This window comes from Phyllobates terribilis, unplaced genomic scaffold (assembly GCF_046119375.1).
Source record: "Phyllobates terribilis strain yellow unplaced genomic scaffold, ASM4611937v1 Scaffold_2__4_contigs__length_985480577, whole genome shotgun sequence".
In the NCBI taxonomy this organism is placed as follows: domain Eukaryota; kingdom Metazoa; phylum Chordata; class Amphibia; order Anura; family Dendrobatidae; genus Phyllobates; species Phyllobates terribilis.
The window spans coordinates 211292718-211306009 of NW_027362762.1; the positions used below are offsets into that span (position 1 = coordinate 211292718).

Below are 13292 nucleotides of genomic sequence, written 5' to 3' on the forward strand. Positions count from 1 at the left end.
GAGTGTAATCACTCCTGTCTCCGTGCATAGTGCTGAGCTATGAATTTTCTCACACAGCATCACTGCAGTAAGTGAGGTCACCGGAGCTCAGCAGCTGATTGAAGTTTGGTAACCTCTCTCCCGGCAGCTCAGCGCTATACGCTGCCGGGAGCGATCGCACTCCTGTCGGTGTATAGAGTGCTGCCGGGTGATCCGATCGTCGTGGGACACTCGGGATTCCGGCAGATAGGCGAGTATATGGTGGTTTTTATTTTAATATTAATTTATTTTAACTTTTTTTTCACTGTGAGCACAGCCGCTGGCTGATGACAGCTCTCACCAGTGGCGCCTGCCCTCGCGGTTAGCAGCAGCAGCAGCTGTAGGCTGATGGGAGGAGTAGTCTCTTTGTGTGTTTTTTGACGCATTGACTTCAATTGAGTCAGTCAAATCTGCAAGTGTTTTTATATCCGTGTTTTTGTTGCGGATTTGACTGACTCAATTGAAGTCAATGGGTGAAAAAAACTGCAAAAACTCATAAAGAATTGACATGCTGCAGATTTAAATGCAATGACAATCCTGTCAGGAAAATTCCAGATCATGTGCACAGCGCTTCAGGATTGCCATTGCTTTAGGTGGCACAAGGATTCCCTAGTGTGTTTGGCCCATTTCCACATGAAAAAAAAAGGTTGAAAAAAACGCACTGTGTGCACATAGCCTTAAACGGGTGATCCGCAGTCAAACTAATTTCATTGTAAAGCCCTATCTATTTATTGCCATAATCTAAGCTAATTTATAATATACTTGTATTAAAAATCCCAACCGTTCCCTAACTACACTAACAGCTATTCTATTTTTTTTTCCTATATCCTGTGTGATGACGATTCGTTTAAAAACCCAGAGCATGCTGGGATATTCAAACGAAGCGTCATCAGTGCAGCGGGCAGAGGCTGCAGTCCCTTTCGTTTCAGAGTCTGTGCTCGTCCCTGCTGTGTCCCTCCCTGTGCTCTGTGTGATCTGCACAGTGATTGCGTCTGTTCTGTTTTCGGCTCAGATCAGTAATAGTCAGCTGACAATAGAGTGGTGTCAGGATACCTGCTGTACAGAAGACTAGTGCTGCCCTCGCTCGTGACGTCACTGGCAAGGAGTCTATCTTCTCCCTGTGGTTGCACGGGTGCTCCAATTTAGTGATAATGGGCAGCATGGTGGCTCAGTGGTTAGCACTGCAGCTTTGCAGCGCTGGGGTCCTGGGTTCAAATCCCACCAAGGACAACATCTACAAGGAGTTTGTATGTTCCCCGTGTTTGCGTGGGTTTCCTCCGGGTTCTCCGGTTTCCTCCCATACTCCAAAGACATACTGATAGGGAATGTAGATTGTGAGACCCACTGGGGACAACAATGATAAAGTCTGTAAAGCGCTGCAGATTGATAGCGCTATATAAGCAAAGCATAATAATAATGGTGTCTGGAAAGTGCTGCAAAATATGATGGCGCTAGGAAAGTAAGTAAATGAGTCTCCGGGCATTATAGCATAATTCTCATTGTAATAATGCTAATTATGTCACTAATATGCAGAAGAATGCACACGTACGTATCATTGCCTATGGCGATAATATTAATTTCAGCATTATCTTGTTAGTGCCAGAACTTGCGTATAATAACTAGCCATGCTAGCAAGCCAAATTATTATTAATTACATTAACAATGATGCTACATTAGGCCTGAGCCCAGGAAAACTGCAGGGTCTGACTTTCCAAATGTCACCTAGACCAAATGCCCCACGGATAGGAAGATACTTATTTTGATAATCTGGCATGGGATCATCGCAGTCTTACTTTCAGACGTTGCATATTGAATTAAAGTAATTTATCTTATTAGAATTATTTTTAGTTTATTTCTTAGAATTACATTTCTGAATAATTTCATATTTTTTTTTTAATGTTTTCCAGCTACCTCAACTCATAAATGGAAATTTCCCAACAGACCCGGACAGGATTTCTGTTTTTGGACACTCTATGGGTGGACACGGTGCTTTAATCTGTGCACTGAAAAACCCAGGGAAGTATAAGGTAATGTTTGAAGAAAGATCGGGATTATTATATGGAGCAAGTACCTATCCGTCATCAGTCAGTCTGGATGGGAACTGGAGATAACGACTTATCACATCGTATGTTGGTCGACAGGTTGCTCTACTGCTCCATAAGGAGCCCTTTTGAGTCCAATTCTTTTAAACCACCCAGGGATAGTATGAATTAATAGGATGCTTTACTGATGTGCACACTGTCCTATAGTGAAACGGTTAAATAGTGACAGGCAGTCATTTTGTGATGAACATTGCTGGCCACATGTCTTTGTGACAAGTGTAATCTACAATGAAGCCATCTCCAGGATCAGGACGTTTGATGACTCACTCGTTGTGTTTAGATCTCCCGCTGATCAGCTAATGCCTCCTGACGTGCGCTGCGAATCTTAGTAATTAAGTGAAGGGCAGAGATGCTGGAGAAAACATATAAAGTTCAAGTGCAGTGTTAAATAGTAGGAACATCATCTGTCAAGAGGTAACCTAATAGGGGAGATTTTGTCATATTTTAGGAATGTGTTTTCTTGTTTCTCTGGTAGAAAACACTTTCTGAAGGACAACAGTGTTGAGTGGAAGTAAAAACCCCCATCATTATAAGGTCTGACTTTGTAAATAATATTCCTTCCTATATGAAGCTTGCCTTATATGTTGTATTACAACATGAGTCATGAAGAACTTTGCTTTAAAATGGATTTATGAGCCTACATAGTATTATTAATAGTTTGTATTTATGGCTGCTTCATGCTTTGCTTTACTACTGTAGGGACTACTTAGAAATGTATGGCTAATTGTAGCCTTTCATATGAGCTCTAGTTCTAATATCATTTATCGTCCTAATATACTTTTCTGCAATTAATGAATTTACAGTGCTATTTTCAGTACGTATTACAAATATGCAATGGGTACTGCCTTTTTTTTTAGTGCTACCTGCTCTGCAGAAGCTGAAAAATCCCTCCTCGGCTTTCTGTGTACAGCAGTGAAGAAAACAATAGTAGCAGAAATCCGTGTTGACTGCTGGACTTCTCTTTGACTGAATTCTTGTATTGTGCCCCCCAAAACATTGAAAACATCCCATTTAAAGGGAACCTGTCGCTATAAAAATGCAGTACAAACTGCAGGCAGTATGTTATAGAGCAGGAGGAGCGGAGTAGATTGATTATATAGTTTTGTGAGAAAAGATTCAGTATAACTTGAGTTCTAATCATTTACACCTCTGATCTTTCTGGGATTTTGGGTCCAGTGGGCGGTCCTATCAGTGATTGACAGCTATCTGTATGCACTCTTATACAAAGAAAGCTGTCAGTCACTGATAGGACCGCCCACTGGACCCAAAATCCAATTGAGAAGTGTAAATTATGAAAATACAGGTCATTTCTCATAAAACTATATATCAATCTGCTCAGCTCCTGCTGCTCTATAACATGGTGCCTGCAGATTGGACTGTATTTTCATGGTAACAGGATCCCTCTAAGAATTTTCAGTACAGTTGTGGGAAAAACCCCAAAATGTATGTCTTTCTCATCATTGCCAATAAATATCATACTGTAAAGAAACAGCTGCTTTTTATTGGGTTAGAATAGAATGTATTGTTATACTTCCTCCATGAAGTACATGTAATACCCACTGGTAAATTACAAGCTTTGTAAGATATATATAATTATAATATACACTGCTCATCAAAAAAATAAAGGAAACACTCAAATAACACATCCTAGATCAGAATGAATGAAATATTCTCATTGAATACTTTGTTCTGTACAAAGTTGAATGTGCGGGCAACAAAATCACACAAAAATCATCAATGGATATCAAATGTATTAACCAATGGAGGCCTGGATTTGGAGTCACCCCCAAAATTAAAGTGGAAAAACACACTACAGGCTGATCTAACTTTGATGTAATGTCCTTAAAACAAGTCAAAATGAGGCTCAGTATTGTGCGGGCCAGTCCATAGCTTCAATGCCTTCATCTTGCAGGAACTGCTGACACACTCCAGCCACATGAGGTCTGGCATTGTCCTGCATTAGGAGGAACCCAGGGCCAACCACACCAGCATATGGTCTCACAAGGGGTCTGAGGATCTCATCTCGGTACCTAATGGCAGTCAGGCTACCTCTGGCGAGCACATGGAGGGCTGTGCCGCCCTCCAAAGAAATGCCACCCCACACCATTACTGACCCACTGCCAAACCGGTCATGCTGAAGGATGTTGCAGGCAGCAGATCGCTCTCCACGGCGTCTCCAGACTCTGTCTTTTCTGTCACATGTGCTCAGTGTGAACCTGCTTTCATCTGTGAAGAGCACAGGGCGCCAGTGGCGACTTTGCCAATCCTGGTGTTCTGTGGCAAATGCCAAGCGTCCTGCACGGTGTTGGGCTGTGAGCACAACCCCCATCTGTGGACGTCGGACCCTCATACCACCCTCATGGAGTCGGTTTCTAACCGTTTGTGCAGACACATGCACATTTGGGGCCTGCTGGAGGTCATTTTGCAGGGCTCTGGCAGTGCTCCTCCTGTTCCTCCTTGCACAAAGGCAGAGGTAGCTGTCCTGCTGCTGGGTTGTTGCCCTCCTACGGCCCCCTCCATGTCTCCTGGTAGTGCCTCCAGCCTCTGGACGCTACGCTGACAGACACAGCAAACCTTCTTGCCACAGCTCGCATTGATGTGCCATCCTGGATGAGCTGCACTACCTGAGCAACTTCTGTGGGTTGTAGAATCGGTCTCATGCTACCACGAGTGTGAAGGCACAACCAACATTCAAAAGTGACCAAAACATCAGCCAGAAGCATTGGTACTGAGATGTGATCTGTGGTCCCCACCTGCAGAACCACTCCTTTTATTGAGGTTATCTTGATAATTGCCAATAATTTCCATCTATTGTCTATTCCATTTGCACAACAGTATGTGAAATTGATTGTCAATCAGTGTTGCTTCCTAAGTGGACAGTTTGATTTCACAGAAGTGTTATTTACTTGGAGTTATATTGTTGTTTGTGTTCCCTTTATTTTTAATTTTTTTGAGCTGTGTATGTATGTGTGTATATGTGTATGTGTGTGTATATGTATATAAAAAAATTTATTACATAATTCTATATATATGTATGTATGAATATATTTTCCTGTCTTTTCAGAGTGTTTCAGCTTTTGCTCCTATTTGTAATCCCATTCAATGTCCCTGGGGTCAGAAAGCGTTTAGTGGATATTTGGGATCAGACAACAGCAAATGGGAGGTATGTCGGTTTATGCAGTTTTGTGTATAGTACTATATATGCACATCACACCCGTCTGTTCTTTCTCACATTAGCTGTATATTTCCAGGCTTTATTAGAGATAATGTCATTTTTCCCTTTGTATCTGAGGCCTATGATGCGACTCATCTGGTGAAGACCTACTCCGGCTCACAGCTAGACATTCTAATTGACCAGGGGAAGGATGACCAGTTCCTCTCTGCGGGGCAGCTCTTGCCTGACAATTTTATTGCTGCGTGCACTGAACGGAAAATTCCTGTCGTGTTTAGACTGCAAGAGGTGAGACTCGAATAAATGCTCCATATTGCATTTATCAATAGTTTAAAGGTTTTTGAAACACCCAATGTGGATCCAGGACTAGTAGCTACATGGCAAAATGGTGAGCGGCGCAGCATGTGGAATTCAGTGCTTCATAGAACTTTGTTTTTTACTGAGGATAACACTTGTGTTGCTGCATCACTAAAACAAATGATGTATAATACATTGCATGTGATTATTTTACATGTTTTATCTTCTTTTTTTCCAGGGATATGATCACAGCTACTTCTTCATCACCACCTTTATAAATGACCACATCAGACACCATGCAAAATATCTGAATGCTTAAGTTAATCAGTTATGAGGAGGGTCTGGTAAAAACAATAATTCCTTTATAACTGGCATTTTTTGATCAATGTGAAAGTTTGTGATTTGTATGTTAAGAGGCTTAAAGGGTTTGTCTAGTTTAAAATTTCATTTGTGACAATATGGTTGCCGGCCTATAAAATAACAATCACAAACATTACGCACCTTCCTCGGGTCCATGGTTTCCTCGCCGGCCTTTGTTAATGGGTTGCGCTGTGACGTCACATCTTCAGCGTATGTCACCTCTGCAGTCAATCACTGAGCTGAACGATGATGTCGTTGGCACAAGATACTAATCCCATTGATTGACTGCAGCAGTGATGTGCCTTGTAGAAGTGACGTCACCATTGCAGCCCATTAACGAAGACCCGTGCAATGGTAGTGAGGCAACGCTGGACCCTGGAATGACACGTAACAGCTATGATTGTTCTTTTATAGATCTGCAACCCTATAGCTACATAAAGTTTGAAACCAGGTAACACCTTTTAATAATTGAACAACGTGGCACTGCCCATGTAAAGAGTACGCTAATTTTCCGCTTTTCCACAGATATTGAGCCCCATATTCACTTACCTGATGAGAAGATCCTTCACACCTTATTTCCTGCACAGACTCCTGCAAAAGTTATTTTAAGCTTTGCTTAAAAGTCCTAGTAAGAGACCCATCGGAAGGCAGCAGATGACCTACTTTTCAATACATGCAAATAATTTTTGTTCAAAGACTTTCAAAAGGTTTCCAAAAATTGGCAAGATGCTTCCAAACCAGTGTCTAGCCATAAGTGAATCTTAGAGGTTCATGGTTAACAATTTGTGAACTCTTGAGAGGCGGTAATGCTGCCTTTGTAATTAATAAAAAAAAATCTTCAATCATTGGATGACTCGCTATTTTTTATAGATACAGGAACAGGTGACTGTTCTTATCCGTGATACATGGCGGTACCTACTTCAGTATCTTGTGTTGTGCTTTCTATTTCACATCTCAAACACATTTACATTTACTTCTAAAAATAAGATTTATCAACAATTTCTGTAATGAATTTACATGGTTTATAGTAGAAGTGTTGCTGAAGGAAAATAAATAATGCCCCAATTCATCAAAGCTTTTATGCCAGGAAAAAAGCGTAAGAGTTTAGAAATGTCGCAAAATTTTTGCCCAACTCTGAGTTGAGCCAAAAAATGATTGCAGTTTTTTGCCTTTTCACACTAATTTTGCCCAGCTGTGACAAAATGGGCAGAGATGGGGTGGGACAGGGGCACAATGGGAGCGTGACGCCACAGATCGTTTCATTCGTGACTAGCTCTGGCGTACCTTACCCTAGAAAACTTACTTCATCTCTGTGCGCCTCACCAGAAATCTTACTCCAGTCAAAGACTGAACTGCACTTGTCAGACGCTCCAGAGGCGTGCGCCTCCTAATGAAATGGGAGTGTCTGACTCCGCCACTCCCCCCTTCTGGCATGAAAATCGCCAGTCTTGATGAATTGGGGCCATTGTTTTTTTTTCTCAAATTAGAATGAACTGTTTACTGTAGGAGTTTAAGGGGCATTCTGGTTAGAACAATGTATTCACAGGATTGGTGAAAACTGCTACATAACTGTTGGTCTAGCCGCTGAGGGCCACAATGAACCCCAGACACGAGTCCTCCATTTAAATGGAACGACTGTCACAAATGAAATCTGCTGCTCCATTCAGAGTGTATAATCCCACTCCCGCAGTCCCATAAAGATTGAATGAGGAAGTGACCACAAGCGATACAAGCCCCCTATTCTGGCGTTCAGTATGGGTCTCAACCATAAGACACCCACCAATCCAGTAGTTATCACCTATCCTGTGAATAGTTGATACATTGTTATAACCAGAACACACTCTTAAATAAAGTTTGCAGAATATATGAGGGACTGATAAACTTAAAGCACCACTCCAGCGTTGTTTTTACCTGTGGAGTGGTACTTTTAAATGTAATTCTCCTGACCCCTGTCTGATACTCACCTGCCGCCACCTTCATTGTTTTCCAGTGTCGCTCCCATTAGTCTCTAGTGAAAAGTGACCTGCTGGCAGCTCCAGTGTTTCATGGAGCAGCGCGGGGGTCACTTTTCAATACTTTTTCAATTAGTTCTGGCTCTCATAGAACTTGTGATGTAGCTTCTGACTTCCAGCCAGTCAGTAGCTGCGCTCACAAGATGGTACCATGGGACCGAAAAACGGTGAAGACTCCGGAGGGTGAGTATATGACAGGGGGCAGGAGACTTGCATTTAAAGCGCCACTCCAGCGCTAAAAACAAAAACTGCTGGAGTGGTGCTTTAAAAGCATTACCAACTGTATCAAATGTTTTCATTTGTATAGTGAATGGTCATACACTTGTGCAATATTCATGATACTTTGTCAAGCTTTTTGCTTGCGGTGATTGAATAGGAGCTTAGTGGATACAAATCTGTCCTGGTTATGGGATGGACATATGCTCAGCCCATTCCAGTGTGTGTAACATATGTAATATAGCTGGGTCTTGTAAGAAGCCATTCACTTGTCCCTCACATCAGCGGCATAAATTTTTATCCACTACAGTGAGTAATGAAGAATCCTACAGTATGACAAAAGGCAGATACAGTAATCATATTGGAAAATTGTATAACTTCTCATTACACTATCTATTCATAGCTACACTTTTGATAAATCCACATAGTAGATGATGCATGGAAAAAATGGGCATTAACGTGGTTCTTGAGGATGTGTGAAAGTAAATACACGTTTATGCCTCAGGCCACATAATAAAAGTCTATACTTTAAAGTTAGGTGCAGCCTATTACACATCACTTTAGGGCATGAAACTGGAGATTTACCAGTAATCCTATAAACATATATTGGAGGTCATGGTGACATTTTAACGATACACATCCAGACAGTCTCCTCTGAGCTACACATTCTGTTCTCCGGGCTGATCTGGACAGTGTAGTGTAAATTGTGTTTTAGGATTGGTGCATGTACAGGTGATATATTTATGAAGCAGGCTTTGCAGGTTGATTTTTCTAATGCTCCTAATTTTTTTCATATCCTAAATTTTTCAATGACAAATGTTGAACCGCACACAGTGGACATACATCCGTTAAAATGCCAGATTTTTGTCATGTAAAGAAAAATCATACCAAGAGGATTAATTTCAGAAGTTTTTCCACCTTTAATGTCACCCATAATCTGTATAATTCAATTGAAAAATAAACTGACATCTTTGAGTGGAAAAACAAAACTACCGTAAGTGAAATAATGTGGTTGCATAAATATGCACATCCTTAAATGAATACTTTTTTTGAAGCACCCTTTGAATTTCTGACAGTCATTTTGGGTAGGAGTTTATCAGAATAGCACATCTACAATTGGAAATCTTTGCCCACTCTCCATTGCAATGCAGTGCAAAGTCAGCTGTTAGTCATAGTGTCGGGGCGTACTTACAGTGCAGTCAGTGGTGACTGAAGATCATTTTCTCCTAGGAGCCCAATTTCAGTGGGCAGTCAGGCACCTTTTTCTAATACTATTTTACCTGCAGGTTAATCTTACACTGTGTGCACAATTATGCCAGTGAGCATTTTGACCAAATCATCATTTTTATGTAGATTTTCCAGCTCCAAGCTGTATAAACTTGAATGCATGTTGGCAGGGCTGTGGAGTCGGAGGACTCCTAAAATATATAATAAATTGGGTACAGTAGTTCAATGCAGATTGTGGGGAATATTTTTTTCATAAGAATTTGGGAAAGTTATGAAATGTCCTATAAATGTCTGTCCTATTCCTGATCTAAGGGTCTAGACTTTTAGCTGAGATGAATCTGTGCTACAGTAAATTTATCACTTACATGAGCCATGTATGAGGGAGTCGTGGAGTCGGAGGTTTGGCTTACCGACTCCACAGCCCTGCTTGTTGGGTGAAGCAGATTAGGTGATGTATATTTGTGTAATAACAGAGGGTGCGGCCTAAGGTTACAACACCCTTTTATCAAGATGCAGAATTCTTAGGCAGCTTGTTTTCCTCAGGAAAAACAGGCCAAGAAAAAAGTGTTTAATTGACTCTGAAAAGTCAAAAAATGCTAGTCAACTAGATCGCAAAAAAAAATGTAGAAAAATATAGATGCACATTAACTTCAAAAGATTTTAGAAGCCTCAAACGTGAAGCGACCAGACACCCATTATACTCCAGTGTTGTCATATTCCAGAGCTGCAACCTCCCTGGAGGCCCAGAAGTACAAGGTGTTCAGTGCTCAGAGACATGGCCGAGGTAAGGAAGGCTGAAACCTGACCACCACTGAACAAGACAGAGGTTGAAACGTCAAAACTGGGTGAAGAAATATCTGAAGACAGATTTTTCCAATTTTTTTTTTTGGACAGATGAGATGAGTGGCTCTTGACAGACCAGATGGATGGGCTCGTGGCTGGATCAGTAACCGGCACAGACCTCTACTTTGACTCAGATGCCAGCAGGGTGGAGGTAGGCACTGCTATGTGCTGGTATTATTAAATATGAGCTACTTGGACCTCTTCAGGTTGAAGATGGACTCAAAATAAGCTCTCAAAGCTACTGCCAGTTTTTAGAAGACACTTTTTTTCTCCAATAACCCCCCACGACAGCACCAAAGAAGGAGGATGTCACCCCACCCTAATAGGGACAGGAAACACAGAGGTTAAATAGCCCCTCCTTCATCCTCCCTCCAGTGTTTTTCCTGTCCCTATTGGGATGAAGAGGTCATCTAGGGTGCTCTGTGCCCGCGGCAGACACCCAGTATACCTTTTAAGCCGGGCAGCTGGAACCGGGCAGTTTTTCTCCTCCTCCCCTTAAGCTGCTCCCGTCTCCTACGGGACTCGGGACCCCTGTCCCCACCGAGTCCGCGCCTGCGGGTAAGGTCCGGTGGGTGTCGGGCTGGAGGCCTCAAGCTCTCCAGCCCTGCTCCTCCCCCCTCTCAAGGCGGCCTCCATAGTGGAGAGATGCGCGCTGGATCCCGGAAGTGACGTGGACCGCCGATAATGTCACTTCCGGTGTGCGTTCCACCCTGGAACGCAAGTACTTGGGAAAGGCCGGAAAGTGACGTGGGACGCCGAAAAAGGGTCCCTTAGGTCACTTCCGGGTCTCTCAGCAGAAGAAGAGAGGAAAAAAAAAAAAACCCGCTGGTGATCGCAGGTGTTCCTGCTTCACCAATTTGACCAAGGGGGAGGAGCCTTGCCACCCCCCTCCCCAGGGAAAGAGGGAGAGCGCCGAGTCCAGTCGCCTATATAAGAGCCCTGGACTGAAGACATCTAAGGTAGGACCTAATCCGTTTTGTATTTTTACACTGGATGGTCAGGAATTTACCTTCTCCATGTCTGCGGAGCCCAGCGCAATTCCAGTCCCAGTACGTCTGGCACTGGGGGTGCTTTCCTAGGTGCAGGTTAGAATTGATACATTAATTACCCTTCTACCTCTTTTTTAGGGGGACAAGGATCCTGCACCAGGAAATCTAGCCGGAAATGTGCTATATGTTCAAAAAAATTATCTTCAAGCAAGATATTTATGCCAGAAATGCACGGAGAAGATTATTAGGGAAGAGCAGCCGTCCCTCATAGACGAAATTAAAGGGATAGTCCGTCAGGAGGTTCAGTCTTCATTGGCCTCCTTTTCCCAATCCACTTCTGATTCGCCTCCAAAGGCTAAAAAGAGGAAGATTTCCCTGGAAGAAAAAAAGAGACTCTTGACTCCCAGAACGAAGTATCCCTTGCAGAAGACCTTATAGAGGAAGGTGAACTCTGCCCAGCAGAGGAAGGTCCGGAAAATAAGAAACATTATTTTTCAATGGAATTTATGGAAGACCTCCTCTCAGCAGTAAGAAGAAAGATGGAAGTGGAAGAAGAGAAGCCCACTAGATCAGTCCAGGAAGAGATGTTCGGTGGTCTCCGCTCAAAGAAAAAGATGGTGTTCCCGATACATAAAAACATTCAGGATCTAATCCTGGACGAATGGGAAAATCCTGAAAGATGACTGAATACACCAGCAGAATTGAAAGACAGGTTTCCGGTAGATGAAGAAACCTCAAAATGTTGGACCGAGATACCTAAGGTCGATATTCAGGTGGCAAGAGTCGCTAAAAAGACAGTATTGCCATTCGAGGACTCGTCGCAACTAAAGGATCCTCTGGACCGCAAGATGGACAGCCTTCTCAGAAAATCCTGGGAATCCTCAGCAGTCCTTCTGAACACAAACGTAGTCTCCACGTGTGTTGCACGGTCCATGTCAAGATGGCTCAACCAGCTTGAAGAGCATCTGGCTATGGGCACATCCAGAGAGGAGATAAGTTTCCCTACCTTTACTGCAGAAGGCCACTGACTTTCTGGCAGATGATTCAGCGGAATCTGTGAGGGTAACCGCCAGGGCCGCAGTCCTATCAAACTCCACAAGGCGAGCACTATGGCTGAAATCGTGGAACGGTGACGTGGCCTCTAAAATAAAACTTTGTTCCATTCCCTTCAGGGGAGAATATGTTTGGCCAGGCCCTTGACGACCTCCTGGAGAAGGCGGCTGACAAAAAGAAATCCCTGCCTGAACCCAGACACTACAAGAAGACCCCCTTTCGCCCCGCTCGGGAACAGAATCCCCAGTACAAGGGGAAAGGCAAGTCCGGTCGATGGAGATACCCCAAAGGGGGGAAAGATAGGAATATTTTTTTCCCAAAAGGACAGCGACAACAGAAGCGGTGACGCCAGAGTAGTGGGGGGATGAATCATGAAATTCCTTCCCCAATGGCAAAAGATCTGCTCCAGTCAATGGGTCTTGAAGGTAATTCAAGAAGGGGTAAAAATCGAATTCTCCTCATACCCTCCAAGAAAAGTAAGGATAACTCGTCTAACCTCCCCGAGATTAAAGACCGCACTGATGTCCGGCCTAAAAAACCTACTATCCTTGGGGGCTATTTTACCGGTCCCAAAAACAGAAAGACACACAGGCCACTATTCACCCCTGTTTATGATAAGGAAACCAAACGGCACCTACAGAATAATAATAAATCTGAAACCCCTAAACCAATACATCATCTACAGAAGATTCAAAATGGAGTCCATCAGATCAGCAGTTCCCTTGATAGGACAAGGATATGTGATGGCAACCATCGACTTACAGGACGCATACTATCACGTCCCTATACATCCAACATACCGGAAATTTTTCTGTCACCCATGACTGCACAACGAGAGAGGGGATCCACCCATCAAGGACAGGAAACCTTCAAGATAAAAAGGGTGGCGCCTCTCCCCGCTTCAGTGGTTTCCTGTCCTTGATGGGGGACCTTCCTTCTCGTCGGGCGCAAGGATGACAGAATCAGGATCGTCTTACCTGGGCCGGGGCCGGTCGGGTTTGGC

General features: G+C 43.2%; 1 protein-coding gene across 3 annotated transcripts in view; it reads left to right on the plus strand.

Moving 5' to 3' along the window:
• Positions 1-6794, plus strand: part of ESD (esterase D) — a 39770-nt gene extending 32976 nt beyond the window's left edge. For all 3 annotated transcript variants that reach the window (XM_073670272.1, XM_073670275.1, XM_073670273.1), the window contains 5 exons: positions 1926-2045; positions 5185-5283; positions 5413-5580; positions 5828-5933; positions 6475-6794. In XM_073670272.1, coding sequence (XP_073526373.1) covers positions 1926-2045; positions 5185-5283; positions 5413-5580; positions 5828-5908 — 468 coding nt within the window. In that variant the 3' untranslated portion in view covers positions 5909-5933; positions 6475-6794. The remainder of the gene's footprint in view (positions 1-1925; positions 2046-5184; positions 5284-5412; positions 5581-5827; positions 5934-6474) is intronic.
• Positions 6795-13292: the final 6498 nt, after the last annotated feature.